This window comes from Pithys albifrons, chromosome 4, assembly GCF_047495875.1.
Source record: "Pithys albifrons albifrons isolate INPA30051 chromosome 4, PitAlb_v1, whole genome shotgun sequence".
Classification (NCBI taxonomy): Eukaryota; Metazoa; Chordata; class Aves; order Passeriformes; family Thamnophilidae; genus Pithys; species Pithys albifrons.
The window spans coordinates 58,077,833-58,100,754 of NC_092461.1; the positions used below are offsets into that span (position 1 = coordinate 58,077,833).

A 22,922-nucleotide genomic window follows, 5' to 3' on the forward strand; every position below is an offset into this window, starting at 1 on the left:
CAACATCCCAGTGATGTTCAAAGGATAACAATGAGAGCAAGATTATCATGACTCTACTTCCATGCTGTTCTTAGCCCAGTTAGTGCTCCGTGAGCCTGAGTGTGATTGATGATTATTCACTGTTTGCTCTTTGGAGAGTGTGCAGAAGAGGGAGTGAGTTTTGGTGAGGATGAGTTAGCAGTGGAAAGTAATGTATTGAAATGAGGAAAATGAAAGGGTTCTGATGTGCAATATAATCTGTTCATTTTGTGTACTTTTCTTTAAATCGCATTTTCACCACTTTCAACTGATTTTTGTTTGCTATGAAGTGTGTTATTTGGTAAATAAGCTTTCCCATAGCTGGGAGGAGCCCTGATGCTGCTGGGGCTCCCCTCAGAAAAGGGTGAGGTGGCTCTGGCTGCAGCCCCTTTCTGGGGTGCTCTGCACCAGCAGGATCTGCCCTTTCAAAGGAGTAGGAGTGTGGTGTTCCTCATCCCTTACCTGAGCCACGGCCTCACCTCAGCTGGCCAATGGACAGGCCCAGAGCACTGCCTGGCCATTGCTGTGCTTCATCCTGTAAGAGCCAGAGATGTTGTTTGGGTCCTTAATGTTTCTCTTTCTTTTGGGGAGAACCTCGATAATGTTGCTGTTTAGGTTTCCTCTGTCAGCTATTTTTATTTCATTTTGGAAACAGTGGCTTATTTTAGGCAGATATAAGTGACCTTGATAAAAGGACATGTTGACATGTGTTTGTCTTCAGATGATTCAAAAAGCATTATGATATTTTTCCTAAGTAGCTCTTTAAATTTTTTGGACACAGCAGCACTGTGGGCTGCTGACCTTGCTGCAGAGTTGCCTGGTAGTGTCTTGCTGTGTTGGTAATTTGTAAGGGGTTTGTTTTAGTTTTCACCTTCAGTTTACAGTTCTGTTATTACTGGTTTGCAAATAGTGAAACCTACAGAGCATGCACGTGAATGTTGATTAAAAGTGTTACAAAGGTGGCAACTTGCTAAACAAAATATTATAAACCCACATGTTTAACTTTGTCTACAGCAGACAGCTCACTTCTTACTGCTTTTTCCTTCTGCATTTCTATGATATGTAAGTTTTGCATTGTAAACTCAACAACAACAAAAGACAAATTTAAGGTTCTTTTCCATAGAAATACTTAAAAAAATCTTTTAGAAGGCCAAGAAAGGCTTTAGGTGTTACCTTTATTCACGGATTAAAGCTGCCTGCCTAGCAAAGTAGGAAACCGTGCCTTTTAGAAAGGATGCAATGATTTTTGTTGGTACAGGTAGAGAAATGGTTTTTGAGCTGCATTCTTCTCTCAGTTGCCAAAGTTGGAAGAAAATGTAAGAATGAAGTAACTAGATAAGATAAATGCACATTTTTTTGTGCATTAAATAGTCTAAAAATGTTTAAAATATGAGTGGTGAAGTTTGTCAGGTGTCTTTTTAGGTAGAATTGAGTTACCCACTGTGTAGCTTTGCTGTCAGTCTGCAGTATTTGTGAACAGTGGGATAAAGCTGCTCTGTTGGGACCTTTTTACGTGAAAGTGACGGTTCAAACCATCAGGTGCGTGTCAGGGCGAGGTGACACGGACAGAAAGTTGTCCTTGTGGCGCAGCAGAGCTGGTCTCAGCCGAGCAGGGATGCTGTGCCGAGGTTTAAGTGAACCTGCGCTCCCGGCACAGCAGAGGGCACCGCTTGTTTTCAGATGCCGCAGGAGAAGCAGCACGTTTGAGAAATTTCCCTTTTAGTTTCTTGAATACCGTGTTTGAAGACAAAACATTTATTAAGAAGAAATGTAACTGATTTTGTCTAAAATTCAGATGGAAGGGGCTGTGTTGGTATCTACCTCATAATAACTAATTTCTAAAGGAAAGATTAGAAATTAATCTTCCAGATACATACATATTTTAAATTTTTCTTAGCCAGAAATCCATTGCTGAAGGGATTCACAAATATGAGGAGGGTGTCTGTGTGTTTAAGTATCTCATCACTATTTAAAAAATAAAATGTTAATATTCATAAAGAAAGAAAGAATTTTTTAATATGTCATATAAAGAATTGCCTTACCTGTTTATGTTTCAGAGCAGAGATCAAGAACTAAAACATGCAAGTGAGAATTTTAAAGGAATGTTATTATATTTCTGAAAGCCACGTGGGTATCCTTACAGACAGTGCAGTACCTGTACAACCTCAGTTCAAAATAATGTGTAACACTTGATGTTTTGAAATCAAGAATTGAGAAAAAAAATCAGAATTATTTTAATGTAACTATTGATGGGAAAGATTTCTCTTAATTTCTTCTCCCACCTAAGTTAACATTTAGAAGATACTTACCCTGAAGTAGCTGTTCTTTGAAAGTAAAAATACTGATTTATAGTTAGAGCAATTATCACTTGTAATTTTCACAGAGTAAGATTTCTGAGGACACCTGTAATCTTTGTGTGGGTGCTTTGCTATTGCTAATAAAGAACTTAAAAACATTTTTTGTTTGATTGCAAATGTAGCAGCATTCTATAAAACCCAATGTGCCAAGCCACTGGGCTTACTCTTTTTAGGTGGATTACCATCTGGCTGCCATTCAAGCGCTGAAAACTGCTGACCAACTGAGCAGGACTTGCCAGTTGTGGGATTTGCAGGAGTTGGAATGGGTTGTCTTTCCCTAGAAGTTTCTCTTGGCTTTCTTTGCCAGATTGCAATGCCACATTTGAGAGACTTGGGTTATGTCTGCTCCTGCTATGCTGTGAACATATCCTGGTACCTTTGGGTTTGTGCTAAATAGGGACTGTGTCTCAGCCTTCTCAGCATCATCTCAGCTGGATCTGCTCCGAATACTGGTTTGCATTAAAGTAGCAATGAACCTGTTTGCCCTTCTCTTGACCTCTGTGAAGGAGGAGTTCTGCCTTGTGAACGCTCTGGCTGAGGCTCCAAAACTTCTCTTTTCTGAGTTGGGTTTCTCTCAGCTGTAAGCACAGCTGGGTCTGTCAAAGACCTGCTTTGCATATGACAGGAATGCGAGCATGACATGGTGGTGGAGCAACACTGTGAGATGGAGCAGACAGGGCTTTTAATGTTGTTGGACAGCAGAGGAACGATGCATGCTGTCTCCTTGGAGGACAATTATAGTACAGTAAAGTTGTCACCGCTACTTATCACAGCAGTGCACTCAGGAACACAAATTCACATGGAAAGGCCCTGGGCACTCTGCACAGGTGTGTCCTTGGCTGACATGAGGAAGATCACGGCTCTGGAGGTGTTGTCTTCTGGTGCTTCCTCCTTCAGATAGCTCTGTGTTGGGGAGTGATTGCCTTGGCATTGCTGGAGATCTGTGAGTGGTTATTGTTATTTGACATCCAATGTTGCTGTGGGAGATCACAGTTATTCTCATATTAGGACTATTGAAATGGCATCCTGTCCTCCAGGAACCTGGAAAAAGTGATAAATGGAGAAAATACCAAGCTGTTGTGTGGGATTACCAGTGTCCAATTCCAGCATGGCAACCTAAAATGCAAGGATACACATGTAAATGTTCAGAGAAGCGGTGCAGAGTTCTGTCTTAGCAGTCATGCTGCACAGGCAGATTCCGGGCTCAAAACATCATCTGTTTTTAGGACTCTGTGTGCTCATTTGATTTGATTTTCTGTTTGACATAATGCGTGCAGTAGGTTCGCCCACTTTCCCTGGTTTAGAGGCTGATGTTCTATTTTTTTGCCATAAGATAATCCTTGATAAAAATATATAGATAAATACTTCATATTTTAAATGGTATATAGAAGTTATTTAATTTAAAGAAAAATAAGCAGATTTATTGTGACCAAATTATGTGCTATTTTATGTTGTTAAATAAAGTCTTAGCTCAGTGTTATATAGTAAATGTTCCACCTGGCTAGTCAACAGCTTATTTTCAAAGCTGCATTTGAAATCTTTTATGAAAGTCTTGTTTATGAGTTTCTGCCCTGTCTATCCAGTATTAAGCACGGGCTTAAGCTCTGCCAGGGGAAATTTAAGTTGGAGATCAGAAAAAAATTCTTTACAGAGAGAGTAATCAGGCATTGGAATGGGCTGCCCAGAGAGGGGTGGAAGTTTTCAAACTGAGATTGGACGTGGCACTGAGTGCCATGATCTGGTAAATGGACTGGAGTTGGACCAAGGGTTGGAGTTGATGATCTCGGAGGTCTTTTCCAACCCAATCGATTCTATGACTCTATGAAAATGTGAAGATAACAGGAAAACCTTCCTTTTACAACAGACACAAAGAAGTTGGTATTTAGTCAACCGGTGCAGCAGATTAAACATTGTAAGATTTGTTGGTAAGCCTCTGTGGTTTGGGGAGCATTACAGTGTGTTGGCAACATGACTCTGCTGCTTTCTGGTGTTTTAAATGGGCAGTTCATTGATGAAGTTTCAAAAAAGGGTCTGGCAGCAGCAGATGATTAATTTACTTGATACAGCTGTGCTGGCCGTCCCCTCAGATGTGCTGTACTGTTTTATGCTGTTCCTCCTAAACATAAGCACACTTACATAAAATCAGAGGAAATAAAAGTATGGTTTTAAATTTTAGTCGCGCGTGACACTGTATGTAATACCAAAAACCCCAAACTCAAACAAAATAGAATGTACCTTTGACTCTTCTAATAAGGGTCAGGGATACGTATACTTGGCTCAAAAATTCACCTTATTTTGGATTTACTATGATAGTGCAGTGTTTGTTGTAGAACATATAAGATTAGTTTGTTAGTTGAAAAAACTGACTTGTTCTATGAACAATATTGCTCCATTTGTGTGGCAGGCCCATGGTGTAAAGGAGAGCACTCTGGACTCTGAATCCCAAGGTCCTGAGTTCGAGGCTCAGTGGGGACCATCCCCTGGCAGTTCAATGCCTCCCTGCCATCCCATCCCGTCAGATCTCGGATGCTCAGCAGGGTCAGCCCCAGTTAGTACCGGGTGCTGTGACAGTCCCGAGGACTTCACTGTCACTGTCCAAGCTCGCTCGGCCATGGCAGATGGACCTCAGGACTTAAACGGTGGGGCCAGTTCTGCACACGCTGTGCCTCACCTAAAAAACCCACTGTGCAGGCTGGAAGGGCACACCCACGTGGTGAGAGCCCTTCCCAGATCTGCGTTCACAAAGTCTGGCTATACATACATACATTGCTCCATTTGATTTAGCAGCTTGTAATAAGGCATTGATAAGTATGTTTACAAAGTATTCTGAATAATTATGCCCTTTCAGGAGTTTGAAGAACAGTTTATGTGTTGCATCTTGATGAGAAGTTTGAGAAATACTCATCTTCAAATTGAGAAAAGCCACAAGTAGCCTTAACAACAACCTAAAGAGATTTCCAGACAACAAAGATGTTTTGGTATTAAAAATACAGTTCAGGAAAACCTGAATATTATACACAGTGTACAAATCCGATTCGTGTGATCTGTTTTCTCCTTTAAGATCTACATGATCCTGCTTGAAAAGTTTAATTATGAGAGGCAAAGACTGTTTTCACCATAGTATTTTACTGGTTAAGTTCTGTATGTATTTGGTTAATTGTTATTTGCATCTCTTTTAAAAATATGCTTAGTTCACAGTATTATGTTGTTTGTTATTATGAGGACAGTATATATACAAACACGATCAGAGGGCTGCAGTACCTCTCCTGTGAAGGCAGGCTGAGAGAAGTGGGGTTCTTCAGCCTGGAGAAGAGAAGGTTCCAGGAAGACCTTATTGTGTTCTGTCAACATTTAGAGGGCTTGTAAAAAGTCTCTCTCAATCTTTATTGCTGGAGCCTGAAGTGATGGGACAAGGGGCAATGGTTTTAAATTGCAAGAGGGTAGGTCTGAGTTGGATAAAAGGAAGGATGATGAAGGTGGTGAGGCAGTGGAACAGGAAGCTGTGGATGCCCCATCCCTGGAAGTGTCTTGAGGCCAGGCTGGATGGGGCTTTGAGGAAGCTGGTCTGGTAGAAGGTGTCCCTGCCCATGGCAGTGGGGGTTGGGACTACGTGATCTTTAAGGTCCCTTCCAACACAAACTGTTCTGTGAAAAAAGCGTCGTTCATAATACATGAGTGTCAGAAAGCAACATCAGAGTTTCTATTCTAGTGTTATTTTTGGTGTTTTCTGCCTTATGAGGGCAGCTTGGATATCCATTTCATGTAACTGTCTAAGTAGGATTTCCCAGAGGCTTTTTTAGTAGTATTGTACTGTACTTGGCATTAAATTAATAAAGTAGGATATTCTTCATATTCCAGGATTTATAGCTTAGCTGATTTCAAATAGATTGGCAAGAGCAGCTTTAAGTTAGCCAGTTTAAACTAAGGTTTGAAATGTTGTCAGGTTGTTTTGTCCAAGCTGCAGAGAAGGTTTATGGAGTTGTCCTAGTTCAGCAGTTTATCACTGTGTGTGGGTGACCAAAAGCTGTGTATTCTACACCCTCTATTCATTTCCCAAGAACTGTTACCAATGGCCCATTTGCAGCAGTTGCCCAGGGCACACCAGACCCCTCAGGGTGGGAGCTGGGTGTGAAAGAAGCCTGTGAGATAAGAGCTGTGATAACTCCCCTCCAGGGAGTTGTTAGCACCTCCACACCCAGCCTGAGGGAACATGTCTGCTGATGGGCCATCAATGATTCCAAAATACTCCATGACTCACAGAGTTAATCATCCATTGTGTGACTCCCTGCCCTGGGGGAGGTACTGAGTGCTCCCACCTGGACCTGAGGGGAGATAATCTTGGGGGTTTGAAGACCTCAGGGAACCGCTTGTCGGATCTGGAGGAGGAGCAGAACCTCGACAGGAGGAGACCACCAACCTTCACCAGGCTACAACCCTCATGTCAGCTGCACCAACAAGTTTTTTTACTTCCTTTTGCTTTGGACTTGGGAGAACCACGTGGGTCTCAGTACAGGGGCTAACAAACCCCTTTGTGTTTGTGCCCCAGGGTGCTGGGTTATACTTCTGGATTTTGTGGGTTGAGACCAATTTCTCTTTGTGGCATTGCGTTTATTGTAATACTGTCATTAAATTGTAGCTCTGACTTACAATTTCTTTTGTGTTGAGTTTGTTTCTCCTGCTGGTATACATTTAAACCAGCACAGGAGTAGATCGTGATGATCTCTCAGATTTTCTACAGGGGAGAGGGTGCTCTTCTCCAGAGACTTGAGCTCAGTGTGTGCTCCCAGGTATGCTGGGACACTGGGACCTCTAGCACACTGTATGCAGCAGTCCCTTGTTTTCTTCCAGTCATAAAACCTGAGGCTTTTTCCCTTCCAAATATTTAAGTTTGGAAGGAAAAACTTTTAGTACTCACTCTGTGATTCTTGAATACCAGTTTTGTAGTACCATTTTATATTAAAAAGTGGTTGTTTTCTTCTTCTCTCTTCTAATTGCTTCAAAACGTACCTCTAAGAAGATGGGTACAGATGTTCTTTAGGTTTATTCCCAAACTATATAATTTGGAATTTGCTGCCATTGCGGGTGGAATTCAAATCACTACTCAGAGTGGGCAGAAATGGAGGAATATGGTGTCTGCTGGAACTTTTAGTTATACTGATACTTCTTTTACTGGTCTGTGGATATTAATTAGTATTGGATTAGAATACTTATGGAATTCAGGTCATCAGAGTGTAAGCTGGTGTGCAAGTGCTTTCCTTGTGGAAATTTGGCCTTGTAACAATCTTCCAATAGGGAGTGATTCATATGAAGCTTTTGATAAATATCTTCTTGCTTACTTGCAGGTAAGCTTCCAGTTTTCTCCTTGATTGCTTTCAGAGTTCTTCTTTTTGACTTTTCAGTCATTAATCGTATATTTGCCCCTAAGTTACTGCTTTGAATCATAAATCCTTGTTTCATGCTTTCTGTGTGGACTATTTCCCTTCAGTAGTTTTATTCAATATCACCATTCTTGCTTTTCTTTCAGCTTTGTTCAGCATTTAATCTTTAAAACCCTTTGTTAGCAAGAAGTTTAAATCAGTTCTTCACCTTAATCGGTTTGTATGAAATAAAATAGAAAAGTCTTTTGTGTAAAGGAAACTGAAGAGATCTTCCTTGTATCTGTGGTTGTCCACTTTGGGTTGCAAAGCGAATCTGTGAGGTAGCAGCATAAACTTCAGTTGTTTGATATATGTTTTTTTTTAATGGGACAAAACCCAGTCCACTAATCCGGGAGAAAAAAGAGCTGTGTTCTGGGGGGGGAATAAATGCAAGACAGTGGACTTAAAAAGAACAAATTCTGTGTTCATGCTGTCTTTGGTTATAACTGTGGTGTAAGTTGGATGATGTTTTGCTGTTACTTATGAGCCCTAGTAGGTGAATTTTGTGGCTGTTGTATTTAGTTATGTTTATTACTCCCATGGCCTGGTTTATTCTTATACAGCTCTGCCTAATGCAATCTTCCCATTTTCTGCTATGTTCATAGTTTCACCTGTCTGTTTTATCCATAAACATTTGGAGTTTTTAAATCATTTACAGCACTTTAAAATTTGCTTTGGTACGTATTGCAGAATTAAACATCAGCCTTCACAAAAAATTCTAAAATAGCCTTCTACATCTTTGAGTCACTGGAGCTTCCCTCTGACATCTGTAGTTTGTGTAGTCCATATGTAAATGGCATATATTAGCTAGCAATTTGCAGATTGTACTCCTTAATACTGCATGTGATGAATGGTGTTGGCAAGTAAGAGGGTAACAGGTAATTTGGTACTTTTTACAAATGTTTGTCAAATAGTAGAATGGAGATGGAGAAGAGATGGTTCCTGTCTTTGCATTGCTGTTTGTATTGAAGTCCAAGCGATGTTCCTCAGTCATGTTTCAGGGATGTTCCTCACCTTAGACTTCTGATTTCACAGAATTATAGAATGGGCTGTGTTGGAAGGCACCTTAAAGATAATCTAGACCCACCCCCTCAGCCATGGGCAGGGACACCTTCTGCTAAACCAGGTTGCTCAGAGCCCCATCTAGCCTGGCATGGAACACTTCCAGGGATGGGGCATCCACAGCTGCTCTGGGCAATCTGTTCCTCCTAGTACTTCAAAATATAAGCAAGCATATACTGTATATTGTAAGTAAAAGTATTTATCAAATTGTGTCTCTCTTTATTGTTTGCATATCTGTTGATAATAAGGAAGTAGCTGAACCCCTGGCCTGCAGAGCTGTGTAGCTTGTGTTATTTGAAAAAAGAATCATAGAATCATAGAGTCACTTGGGTTGGAAAAGACCTCCAAGATTATCAAGTCCAACCTTGGTCCAGCTCCAGTCCATTTACCAGATCATGGTACTCGGTGCCACATCCAATCTCAGTTTAAAAACCTCCAGGGATGGTGAATCCACCCCCTCTCTGGGCAGCCCATTCCAATGCCTGATTACTCTCTCTGCAAAGAATTTTTTCCTGATATCCAACCTAAATTTCCCCTGGCAGAGCTTGAGCCCGTGCCCCCTTGTCCTATTGCTGAGTGCCTGGGAGAAGAGACCAGCCCCCACCTGGCTATAACTTCCCTTCAGGTAGTGAAGGTAATGGTAGGCACAAGCCTTCTTTGAAGGAGTAGGCCATCTAATACTGTAGCTAGTGCTGTTAATTAGGCAATTACTGATGGTGTTTTCTGCATCTCAGGATGTGTGTAAACTGTAGGACAATATTTGAAGGAAGGAAAAGAATGATTATGTGTCATCTTGTCCCTTGGATAGAGGTGCAAGTGGTAGAGATCCAAGGTGAGCAGCATGGGGTGTTTTACCCTCCGGCAGAACAACTTTGGAAGAGGACACAAAAAGTCTGTGACTGAAGGAGATGTAGAAGGCTCTGCAGGTTTAGTGGGAATGTCTTGGAAGACAATAGCTGTATAGTGGAGTGAGCCTGAATATGCACAATTAGGTTGGTTTTCAAGAAATGTGGATCAGGCACTTACTAGAGGTTGACCAGATTTTTAGAGTAAATAAGTAATAAAAATTAACATCAGCTCTTATACTTTTAAAATATGTTTTTTGCTAAACTTTTCTTTCCTACTAAAACTTCAGGTTTGGTTCAGGTTGCTCAGCGCCTTTTCCAGTCCTGTTTTGAGTATCTTAAGTTGTTGGGGCCTTTAGCTATTGTGGCATCGTACTAACTGGTTACTGCAAAGTTTTTACCAGTTTGCTGTTTTGTCTAACTTGGGAGAGAAAAGTCTTTCTAGCTACGGGTGACAGTGCTGAGGAAAACAAAATTTAATAGTTAGAGAGGGTTGTGTTCTTTGCATGCTGCTTGATGTTAATATGTTACTCACCCCTTAACTGTAGCAATCAAATTACCAATCTCCCAACTCTTCTCTCTGTCTCATCCATGTATCTCACATTCCAACATGCCTTTGCAAGCAAACACAAGGCATGTAGCCTGGATTTTCAGATACTTTGCTCAGTGGGTGGGATAGGACCTCCCTGCTTGTACAGTCAGAGGCTTTGCTCCAGAAATTGTATTTTACATTCCTCCATTGGTGTTACTTTTTTTTTGTATCTTACTGGGATTTAAATCTATGACTTTTCCCACTCTCCAGTTAATATATATCGTCTTGGAGTGCTGTTATTGAAAGAGCTGTTGGTTTTTTTTGAACTGTGTATGCAGAAAGTGAATGGTATCTAAATATTTGTGAAAAACTTTGAAATCCAGAAATTAGAACGAAAATCAAACAGGTTAGGCATTTAAGAAGGAGGAGAGGACAAAAGCCTTTATACTTCAGGTACTTGAAAAGAACATGCCATTTGTGCTCCTGAATTTTTAAATATTCTCCAGTTTTTACAACTTGACATGTTATTGATGTATTATCTATGAGAACTGCCTGGTCAACACTCCTTGAGAATCAGAGAAGGAGAGTGCTTAGTAAGGGACGTTGCCCTTTTATTATCCAGTCTTCCTGTTTTTCCATAATGTTACTGTGGAGAATCCAGTTAAGGAGATTTAGAAATCATAGAGGGAAGCACTCAAAATGCCTTTAAATCTCTTTAAATGCTTGAGATAAATTACTGTTTAATGAGATCTGCTTTAGGTTATGCAGAAAACTGGAGAAAATAACTGCATTTTATCTCACTCTGTTTCTAGACTCTCCACAAAAGAGTCCTTGATGGCAGTAACTAATGGCGTCTCTTGAGGGTTCTTGTATATGTAAATGAGCTGTTTGTGCTCTTGAGAAGTTCCTTTCCAGGACTCAGAATAGAGAACACTGCAAACTTGTAGACCTGTAATAGAATTCAAACTGATTCCTGGTGGCTTCTTGGAAGACTGTCCCCAGTGGAGAATGGCAAAGGATTTCTTTGTACATTAACATCTGTATTTTAGTTAAATCTGTGTTCTAATAAGGAATAAGCACATCTGTCAGTGTGTAAAGATGGTACTTCTGTGTTGTGTACAGAGATTATTTCACAGGCAATTCTGCACATGGGAGAATTTAATATCTGTATTTTTTCCTGTCAGGGAAATAAGGAAAGGGCTGTTATTAACCAAAATGGACCCTTTTTAGGTGATGAAAACAGGAAACCCATAGGATATTGATGTACTCATATTCATGATAGGGAGATCAAAGCCTGCTGCTTGTGAGATTTTTTTAGTGTAGAGAGCCTACTGAGTGTGCCATCATATGAAGGCAACATGAATGAGGTGAATGCCATTTCATGGGTGTAATTGCCAAGAGATGAAGGAATTAGCAGTGAATTGTATTAATTGCTTAGCAAAGAAATCTCAGTGTTGTTCAATGGCCATTACTAATGCCATCTTTTTTAGCTAACTTAGGAAAATTTCCTTCAAACCAAACTCAGTTCTTTTGATCCTCTGTACTAACTCAGGCTTTTTCTAGATGAACTACATGTAAGAAACGGCAGTTCATTTGTTGATGATCATCTAGTGTAGTGTCTGATTCCAGCAGCATTCTTTAAATTAGTTCAAACCATAGGTGGACCTCCTCATCTCCTGTTGAAATATCAAAACGAAGTTGTTCTTTATGCAAGATCTGAACTTAGCTGTGGAGTACGTGTTCATAGAATCATAGAATCAATTGGGTTGGAAGAGACCTCCGAGGTCATCAACTCCAACCTTTATTCCAACCCCACTTTGATTACCAGATCATGGCACTCAGTACCACGTCCAGTCTCACCTTAAAACCTCCAGGGTCAGAGAATCCACCACCTCCCTGGGCAGGCCATTCCAATGCCTGACCACTCTCTCTGTAAAGAACTTCTTCCTGATATCCAACCTAAACCTCCCCTGGCAGAGCTTAAGCCCATGCCCTCTTGTCCTACTGCAGGTTGCCTGAGAGAAGAGACCAACCCCCACCTGGCTAGAACTTAGTTGTAGAGAGTGATAAGATCTCCCCTGAGCCTCCTCTTCTCCAGGCTGAACAACCCCAGCTCCCTCAGCCTCTCCCCATAGGGCTTGTGCTCCAGTCCCTTCACCAGCCTTGTTGCTCTTCTCTGGACTCGCTCCAGCACCTCAATATCCTTTCTGAACTGAGGGGCCCAGAACTGAACACAGTACTCAAGGTGTGACCTCACCAATGCAGAGTACAGGGGAAGGATCACTTCCCTGGTCCTGCTGGCCCCGCTATTCTTGATACAGGCCAGAATCCCATTGGCCTTCTTGGCCACCTGGGCACACTGCTGGCTCATGTTCAGCCTCCTGACAATCCAAACCCCCAGGTCCCTTTCTGCCTGGCTGCTCTCCAGCCACTCTGTGCCCAGCCTGTAGGGCTGCATGGGGTTGTTGTGGCCAAAGTGCAGGACCCGGCACTTGGCCTTATTGAACTTCATCCCATTGGAATCAGCCCATCTCTCAAGTCTATCCAGATCCCTCTGCAGAGCCCTCCTGCCTTCCAGCAGGTCGACACTCCCAACTTGGTGTTCATTACTCTACAAATGATAACATCTGCCTGTGGGTGTTTTTGTTTGGTTGGTTTTTGTGGATTGTGTTTTTTGTGTGATTTGTTTTTAGACCAATTTGCTTATTAGTTTGCCTTGCAGTGAAGGAAACCTGAAAATATTCTGGGATGGAATGATAGTATTCCTTGTCATCCTGAGTTTATATGTTGCTGTCATGTTCTAAGCTTTGCCCTTCAGTCAAAGACCACTGAATTTGCACTTTGTTGTACCTTAGTTTCCCTTGAAACGGGTTTTGGTATTTCAATATGACAATTGGTTTATAATCTCCTGCCCAGACAGATGTTAATTTTGAAATGTTTACTTCTAGCTTACAATTTATACATTGGTTTAAAGTTTTCTGCTGCCCTCTTAATTAATGTGGTAAATCACATTTCAACACTTCCTCTTACTGTTTCCTCTATGTTGCATTTTTTTGTTGGAGCACTTAAAAATGCATCTTCTATAATTAATTTTCATATATTTGAATTCAGACTGCATTGTGAAATTCAAATAGTCCTATGTTGGGAACCTTATCTGATAGTAGTTTTCCTGTACAAAGTCCTACTGCTCTGTTTGTGGTTTACCATTGCCAGATGCTTTCATTTTGTACCCTGTGTGTGCACGTGTTGCGTGTTCAGCCCTTGTCCTTAGGATGCCACATTTAACAGCTCCTGTTTCTGAAGCAGCAGATTTACCAGGTGTCACATCTCCGGCTTATAATTCCCGAGGCTGTATCCCATCAGAAAAATGCGTGCTGTTTGTGCCTTGCAGCAGAGCTGGAATTCAAAACTGTCTTGTGTTTTGACTTCCCAAAAACCAAAAGGTTTCCAAATGTACAAGGAAAATGATGGCATTATTCTCTGTTCATATAAAATACAGATGGATTTTCAGCATCCACTTGAAGCAGTCAATGGAAAAGTGCGTTGTTGAAGCCAGCAGATCTGTAAACCTTCAATTGCTTGATTATTTTGTTCAGTTTAGTTCTTCTGCTGGTTCCAAAATAGTTTGAAATCTTGCACAAAGTAATTATTATCAGTTAATTACTGCTAAATGTGGCAAAACATTAATAGGTTCTCAATTTTTAAATCTATTTAGCCATCTATAATGTGATTCCCTTAGATTCACCTTCAGGTATGTATTGCTTCCAAAATGCTTCTCCCTTTTCATTTGTTACTTGCAAGACGGCTTTTCTTACGAATTGCATTTCAAACACAGTAATCTTAAAAAGTGGTCAAATTTAGCATATTAGGGAAAACATGTGTGAGATTGAGTCTTACTTTGATATAGTTGGATATTTCACCCAGCATGTGGTGGGAAGCCTGTGACAGTCAGCTTTGTCAGGTCACACAGCAGAGATGTCTCTCGCCAGGAAGAAGAGCAGAAAGATTGATTTTCTCCCATTTCCCCAAAGCTCTATGAGAAGAAACTGGCATTTTCTTTATTTAGCTACTTTGATTTTGTGGAGATGAAAGAAGGGATGGTTCAAGTTTTTATTTTTTTTTTCAAGTATTAGATCAGTCCTGGGCACGTTTTCTACTTTTGGTGCTTTGTCAGAATGGTTTTGTTCTTTAAAACAAGTATTATTCAGTATTAAATATAGTTGCACGAATACCTGCAAGGTGCTCACTCTGGTTGGTTTTCACTGAGGAGATAACAAAGAGGTGACAGATGTTCTTTTCAGGAGTATCTCCTACATTTGGAATGCATTTTTAAATTAACTTGCCTAACCAATAGTAGAACTGTCAGAAGTTTTCAGAAGATGCAAAATGTAATGTTTTCTATGACTGAATTAATGAAAGCTTTACTTTTAACGTGTAAAATGTTTGGAGTTGGAGAAATGTACGAGATGCCTCCTTAGAAGTCTTGCTAAAAATGTGCCAAGCACGTAAAATCTTCACTTGTTCTTCAGTGAATAAAGCCTTTTTGTATGTTACAAGTTTAATTTAATTCCTCCTTCAGATGGCGTGTTTTGTGAAATGCTTTTTCTTTTTTATTATTCATCTCTAGGTTACTTCACAGAAATCAGAATCCTTTGCATCCATGTTGAGACGCTCTCCTTTAATTCAGATGGGGCCTGCCAAAGATAAAATTGCCATTGGTCAAATATTCCACCTTGTAGAAGATGATCTTTACATAGATTTTGGTGGCAAGTTTCACTGTGTGTGCAAAAGACCAGAAGTTGATGGAAAGTAAGTAATAAAGTTATGGTAGGTGAGTAACATGAATGACATCCTGAAATGCTTGGCCAAAGGTACTTGACCATCTTCTGACTGAGCTTAGGTAGTTTGTATGAATGTTGTGGTGTAAACTGTGGAAGGTAACATATTCTGCAGAAAGCAAGTATGGTCACAAACAGATCTGCGTAGCTCAGGCATCATTGTCTGGAATGCACCTTCCTTTGCACATTTGCTGTATTGATATCTACCTTATCCCAGCTTATAATGAGCAAAGGAAGTTACTGGGAGTTTTGTCACTGAAGAGAAATGGTTGTCATCAGAATTGTTAAAACAAGCACTGCTTATTGAAATACTTGGGAGTTTTGTGAATGTGGAACTTTAATCCCATGTAAATTGCTCCTTAGGCAGGAGCTATTTATGCTAAATATATATACACAGGGTGATGTACTGGGGAGTTTACACATTATTTCTGATAATACAGTTCATAGCAGATTATCAGTGCTAATGTGATCAAATATTCCATATTGTAGCAGGTGATTTTTATATAGATTTTGGCATAAAGTTTCACTGTGTCCTGAAACAGAACAACTGTGCTGGAACTAGAACAGTTTTGCTTGGGAATACAATAGTTAGAGAGCTAAAAGATAAGGAAGCAATGAATTCAAGTGGAAATAGTATTGATAAACTTTCTAAACTGTCTTTAGCACCGTATGATTATGTATTATTCAAAGATATCTTGTCTATTTAGTCTCCAGGTTTCTTTAACACTTAGTTTTTAATACGTAGGCAAAATACCATATTTTTGAACTCATAGCATCAGAATATTTTAGTCCATCTCTTTTCCCTCTTTTTACCCTGAGAGAGGAGGAGCATCTTTGTTGATCTGCTACATCACTGTTTCTAAAACATTAAATAGGATTCCTTTGATAATCAGTTCTGAAATAGTTGATTTAACAAAAGGAAATTTAACAGAAATAATCACGTTTGTGTACAACTCTGTGATAGTACTTTCAGAACATTTTTATATCCAACTTCCTGTCTTTGACAGGTCTATGACTTTCAAAGCAAATGTGATTGATATTCCAGTATGAACTGAGTCCTTTGTGCCTGTCACATTTTGCAGCAGGTGAAGATCATCTTAATCCTTTGCTGGTACTGTAGTGATAAAACCCTTATTGCTCTTTGCATCTCTTGTTGATGCTAAACTGAGATGAGCTTTGCCTATCCCAAGGCCATTCTTGCAGCCTGAGGAGTGTTCCTATATTAATCTCAATCTATGACCATTCATTTTGGTTTTGTGGTGGAGTTCAGACTGAAGCTCCCAGTTCAGCTGCAACAGCCTTCTGCCAGGCCTGCCTAACTTCTGTACATCAAGAGCATTGAGGAGTTTGTCCTTATAGATCAGTGACCTCTTCTAGGCACTTTTTCACTTCTGGAGAGCTTCTTCTCTACCCTGAATAACCCAAAGTGTACTGTTTTGAAACCCAGATCTCTTTTCTGCCACTTGCCTTTCTCACTTTCCTCAGTGTTTAAACTCTCATTGGTAACCTCTCATTAGAGGTACGGGGGAAGATGAGGCCCAAGGAAACTATTGTTGGAGCAGAACCTTCAGAGTCCATTGAATGCTGGGAGCATAAACCTGGGGCTGAGAAGATTTAGGCCAGTTATATTTTTGGCACCTTGTTATAATTATAAAAACAAGTGTATCCATAAAAAGCTTTCTTATACTTTGTTCTCACTGCTTGTGAGTGGGAGTGGAGTTGGAGTTTAACAGCCTGGGCATTTTTAATGAAATTAAGTTTGTTCACAAAATGATACAGACAACATTGGAGAATATAGTGGTGCTGGAAGTACTCGATAGTTAATCATATTTAATTCATTTCAGATGTAGGTGACTGATTCAAATCTTCTTTCTCCTTGATTCTGACCAGAAACCTGAATTTGTCTCTGACTAATTGTGTTTTAATACTATATGGCCCTAATCCTCTAAATAGTTATATAAGAAAAAAATAATTTAAATAAATGTTGCCAACTTTTTCCAGTTAATTTTGGTTCTGGATTTGGAATTTCTAAATTTTATCTGAATTTACAAAAAATTGCAGTTATGAGCAGTCTTTTGTTCTTCTGTTTAGTTTTTAGCTTGTCATAATTTGCTGTGTTATATAACCTGGTTGTACCAGTTATTTTCTAACTGGGATTTGTAAAGCAAAATTGGCAAATTGCTTGTGGAGTCAAAAATAGACACGGAGAGCTGCTGTCTTAGCTGGCTCTGTATGTCATCAGTAGCATTCAGGTGCTGCTGGGTTTGGATCTCTCTGCACTTTAAAAAGTAGTAGCAAGACCTGCCTTTGCTTGATCAGCTGATGTGCTCACACAGTAAAGCAGCAGCTCCTTGATTTATAGTTTGCCTTATCAGAACAAATATGTTTTTTTCATCCGCTGACCTCTTTGTAAGTATGAAGACCTTAAGTCTGCCAGTGCACACTGACTGCTTTTGATCACCACCATAAGGGTCCAACTAGTGTGAGATTATCTCCTACCAAAGCTTGAAACTAACTGGATTGAATTTGCAGTGTATTTAGATCTGTACCAGCTTACATTGGTGACTGCAATAAGGTTTTTGTTACTGTTATTTCTGTTAATTCACTTGCTGACAAAAGTGACTGTATCACCATACTGCACATGCGTGTAATCAGGAGAACTGTTTACTGTTTTGCTTGCAAAATATTTTTTGCTAATGCCAAGGAGAAGAGTGGGCATTTTAATATACAGATAACAGATGATTTCTTGAGGGCCATCAGTTCAGGACAGAAAAAACAAATTGAATCTTCAGACACAGAAATTCATTATACTATTTTTATCAAGTCAGTCTTGAACATGGCTATTCTAGTACCTGTATTCTGATACTGATCTTTGGTTTTACTGTACCATCTTTTCAGGTTTTTGGCAACAACTCCAAAATATTAATTTAGCATCTTTAAAGGAAAGAAGTCTCTCTTGCCACTTATGTAAGGAGGTATCTTGTGAGAACATGTGCTTTCAACATTTCCTTGGCCCTTTGGCTTTCTTCTCACCAGAAGTCAACTATTTTCATATTATAATAAAATTTTCTTATGCGATATCCTGTGCTCTTTGAAAGTGCTACAGATTACTTGAAAAGAAAAAAAATCCTGCAAGAGATTCTTGTCTGTAAAACTTATTATCTTAAACTTCTCAGTCCGGTTCCTAACAGTTGTAATTTTTTGGAATGTCCATGTAAAGGACTCTCTGGTGCTACCACTGTGTGGCCGTAGGAAAGGATTCCACCCTAAAGACTGTCTTGGGTAAAAACACAGCTATGAAGAAAGGTGTCCCTCACTTGGAAAATTTGAAGTAGCTACATAAATGCATTTTTTCCATCAGTTCTACTAAAAGAAATTTCAACCTTTGAAACAACAGCCAACCAACCAAAACACCACAAAGTTTAAGTAAAATAAACCCTATAACAGTATGATGCAAAATTTAAATTGAATAAGCATTCGAAGAACCTGCTAGCCATTTGTGTTTGGTGGTCATTGATAGTTTTCCTTCTTTGGCAAAGCTGTTTCATAGAACTGCAAAAATTGTATTTTGTTATCAGCATTGATGATACTACAATTGGAAGAATGCATCTGCTTAGTTAGAGACAAAATACACTGTTGGTAAAATTTCACTGGGATCGGGCAAGGGTGTATTTGATTATAAATAGCAACAGCATTTTGTTATTTGGGATTCATTTAATGTGTCAAGAGTATTTATTGCAATTACAATTTCAAGATCTCATGTAATGTATGCTGTATTTATTAAATATATACTATAATTAATAAAAGCATGTTTCTTGGTACAGTTTGACTTAAATGCTGTATTAAATTTGCATTTTATAGCAAGACCATAGCAATTCTGTTAAGTATCCAAATTTTATATAAATGAGAAAGGGTCTATAGGAAAGTAAAGTTCCTTTTCAGCTATGTGAAGACGGTGGTATCTTTTTTTCTTTCTTTTAGCATGCAGAGGAAATGAAGTCCTGAAGAAGAAAGTATCTATCTTACATCTCCACATTAGCAGCCACTTAATCCATGGCAAAAGGATGCTGTTATGACCTGTTTCTGCCATTATCAGATGGAATTCCTAAGAAGCAAATATGGGAAGGGGTTGTGCTGACACTACCTCTTGCATGGTCTGCACCTGTACTATTAATGACCAATTCCCATCAAAAGCACAATGGCTTTCAGCAATTTTCTAAAATGTAGGATTGCAGGACCAGCTTCCAAAGAGGATTAAACTGCATCTCTCCAGGCCAGTGTAATGAAGCTTTATTTTCAAAGACTTCTGTAACCCTCCAGCAACTCCAGTATTATCAGGCTGTAGGATCAGAAAGACATTTCCTTTATACTTGACTATGCAGCTGGTGCAGGGATTTCCAGTATATCCTGTGGCAATTTTACTTGAGACCTTTTATACAGTGTGTATTGCCAAACTTAAATAGTGGAGAAGGGAAGAAATTATTTGATGCCGGTTGTGATTTAGAACATGACAGCTTAATGAGCATCATAAAATACTACCTAATGCTGTTTCTGCAAATTGTATCAAAATATTTACTCTCTTTGAATGACTGCCAGGGTGAATTTTATGTGGGAAACATTTTAAATTCTTCTTTTTGTTCTATTTTTATAATATTGTAGATAAGAGCAGAAGGGAATCCAATTTAAAATGATGTATCTTTTTAGACTACGTTTTATGAATAAGGCTGGCTGATTTCTACCATGTTCATTTTATTAAGACAATCTTAAATTTAAATTGATAGTGATAGGGAAAACTATTTAAAAGAACTTCTAAGATTAAAAAAAATCAATTTCTAAGAAAAGAAATAGAGGTCCATGGATAGAGGTGCTCTGCAGGGGGAAGGATTTCAGTAAGGCACTGTTTGGTTTAGTTTCAGATTTGTGTAGTAAGCAGAGTCACTGTGTGTTAAGCTGGAGGGTGAGTTTAGAGTTAACTACTTCATTTTGATGCCAGTGGACATGCTTCTTGACCAGTGAGTGCATCTCAACCAGACAGAGCTATCTCACACAGAACAACTCGGTCTGAGTGTGCGGAACAGATACATCACAGGGGAAGGTGTCAGTGTGTGGTAAATTTGATCTTCACTGGCTGAACCCTTGTTTCCCTGACTGTCAATGTAATGGTGCAAGATTACTATGGAAGGGTTTAGAGAGATGATATTGAAGACCTTTGAATAACCTTTTTTAACTCTTTTCTTCCAAATTAAATAAAAACCAGACAACTGTCAGAGAGCTGGGCTGATGTAGAGAGCCAGCATCCAGGTCCCATCGCCAAGGCCCTTTGCTCTTTCTTTGCCAGAGGAATCACAGGCATCAAATTCATGTTTAACCTGGTGTCTGTGAGTAGCTGGGAGCGAAATCTCTGAGTAGCAGTATCCAGTGGCAGTGGAGAGGCTTAATGATGGTTTCCTTAGAGTATATATTTCTTCCCTGTCCTGTACTGCTGCTGACTGCAGAGGTGCTGGCCTGGCAGCCTGGCACATCCTACAAGCTTTGGATGTTGATTGAACTACTACTGCTAAAAAAAAAAAGTGGTAATGTGATATATAAAGGAAACATATTTTGCTTCAGTAACACTGGTTTTAGTGGTACATGTTTGTTTTTACATTGGTCTATTTCCTTCTTGCCAGCAAAACAGCATTTATCTGTATGTGTGATTCTCAAGGGGAAAGAAGGTAATTACTAACCAGCAGTACAAGTGATACAATGCTTTTCCCAGTACAATTTTCAAACTTGTGCGGATGCACAAAAATAGGTCATAAGAAAGAGACTGAAACATATAGAAGCATTATGATTTTTTAAAAAAACTATTAATGCATTTTGAATTTGCTGATAAGCTGCACACAATACTGAATTGGTGTCCAAAATTACTTTTGATTTTTGTGGTGTAGTCTTGCTTAGGGAAAGGCTCAAGGGCCACCAAGGAATGTTTTTTTAACTCCCACTTTCGGTAAGTTCATTCCCATGAACACAGTGACTGTTCTAGTAGATTTTTTCATTCTATCTGTGTGTTCTACTTGTTGCTGGCAGCTCTGGCATGAGCTGGTAGCTGGTAGCTCATTGGCATTGGATCAGTGGTTTCCTGCTTCCCTTCTGCTCATTTATGCATAATGCAAGCAGAATTACAAAACTTACTAAAATACCTATTAATATAACCTTATTTAATAAACATGAATGCTTACCTGGCCTTTCACACAAAATTTTCTCTATTCTTTTGTCATCAGCTCTGATTTTTGTTGTTGTTTGATTGGGTTTTTTGTTTGTTGGTTTGGAAAGTGTTTCTTGCCTGTGAAAAAAAAAAGTAGTGATGTAAGTAAGTAACTTGAGAGAATTTGTAAGTTTATATGAGAGTGATTTCCTTGTACCTGTAATGTCAAATGGTTTACATTGATCAGTGCCATATTGCTGACATCTGTAATACTAAGTTACTGTCTGAAATCAAAGCAGTCATCGTACTTCTTGGCTCCTTCCTCACCCTCCTTAGCTTCCAAATTGTCTTACCTGTCAGGTAAGCACCTGCTTATTGAAGGGCAAAATTCCCCTGCATTTTGAAAGGTGAACTAAGACTTTATTATAGTTTTTGAATTGTTGAATAATTATGACCTGCTCAAATTTGCTGAAGTACAAAATGGAGTGTGCACACACACTTTGCTGAATCTCTGCCAGTTTGCATCTTTTATGGAAAACATAACCAGACAGCTGGTCTCCACACTGTGAAAACCAATCTCTTTCTCTGATTAAAATTACAAGAATGTCATGTTGAAATTCTCTGAGGACCAGGGTGGTTTGCACTAGTCATCAGCAAACTTGGGTTTTGGCATTCTGGTCGGCTTTTGGTCTCCAACTTTGCCCAAATTCCAGGCAGAAGTGGTGAGCAGGACAGATGATGTTGTCCTGTCCCCACATACAAACATTGCAACTTAAAAAAGAAGCCTTGTTGTTTATATTCAAGAGGGCTAAATTCAAGGAGGTGGCAGGAGCTCCCTTTTCTACAAAGCTTCCATATAGTGCAATTCACCATTGCTCTGAGCCCAAACAATGCACACGGTGCCACTCTGTCTGCTGTCGAACAATTTCAGCCTGCTTTTTTTAAAACAGACATGAAGAATAGCCATGTGATTGCAAACTTGGTCTGTGTACTTGGTCTGTGTAGAGCAAATAACCTCTAAATTATTTATAGCATTTTGGAAATTATAGCATTTTTATTCCCTATGGACACAGCTTATTATTTACTTGGTTACTTTACAATTGTGACTGTTTTTGCCACCCACTGTATATCATTCGTCAGTGGTTATTTTCAACCACAAATGGAGGTGTTTGCTTTTTGTAGTTCTGTAATACACAAGACTGTGCTTCCAGAGTTCCTGGAGCCCAGAGTCTGTAAACATTTTTTTGGACTACACTGTAAGTTTTTCATCCCAGTTAGGTACTTTAGAGTTTAGTTAAAGTAATGATACCATGGGACAGGTGTTTGTTATCAAAAGTACAACTAATCCATATTAATCAGGCACCCTATGCAGCATTTGGTACAGACTATACAGCATAGACCTAGGATCATGGCCATACGGGGCACATGAGCCTGCTAATCAATTTTTCACCTTAGTTTTTGCTTCTGTCATTAGTTTAAGGTAGCAGGGAGTTGCGAGATCTGATGACCTTTGGAGGAAAAAGCCTCACAAAACTAGTAGCATTTATGGATAAAAACATTGTGCCAGATCTGTCTTCCCAGGGCATCATGATAAATGGGACATGGAATATGCTGTGTAAAACATCTTGGGAGAACAGAGCAGTCCATAGGTGGCCTGGAGCTTTTT

General features: G+C 39.5%; 1 protein-coding gene across 3 annotated transcripts in view; it reads left to right on the forward strand.

Annotated features, from left to right (window-relative positions):
- TPD52 (tumor protein D52) overlaps window positions 1-22,922 on the forward strand; it is a 125,553-nt gene that overhangs the window by 47,237 nt on the left and 55,394 nt on the right. For all 3 annotated transcript variants that reach the window (XM_071554301.1, XM_071554298.1, XM_071554300.1), the window contains one exon: window positions 14,859-15,040. In XM_071554301.1, coding sequence (XP_071410402.1) covers window positions 14,859-15,040 — 182 coding nt within the window. The remainder of the gene's footprint in view (window positions 1-14,858; window positions 15,041-22,922) is intronic.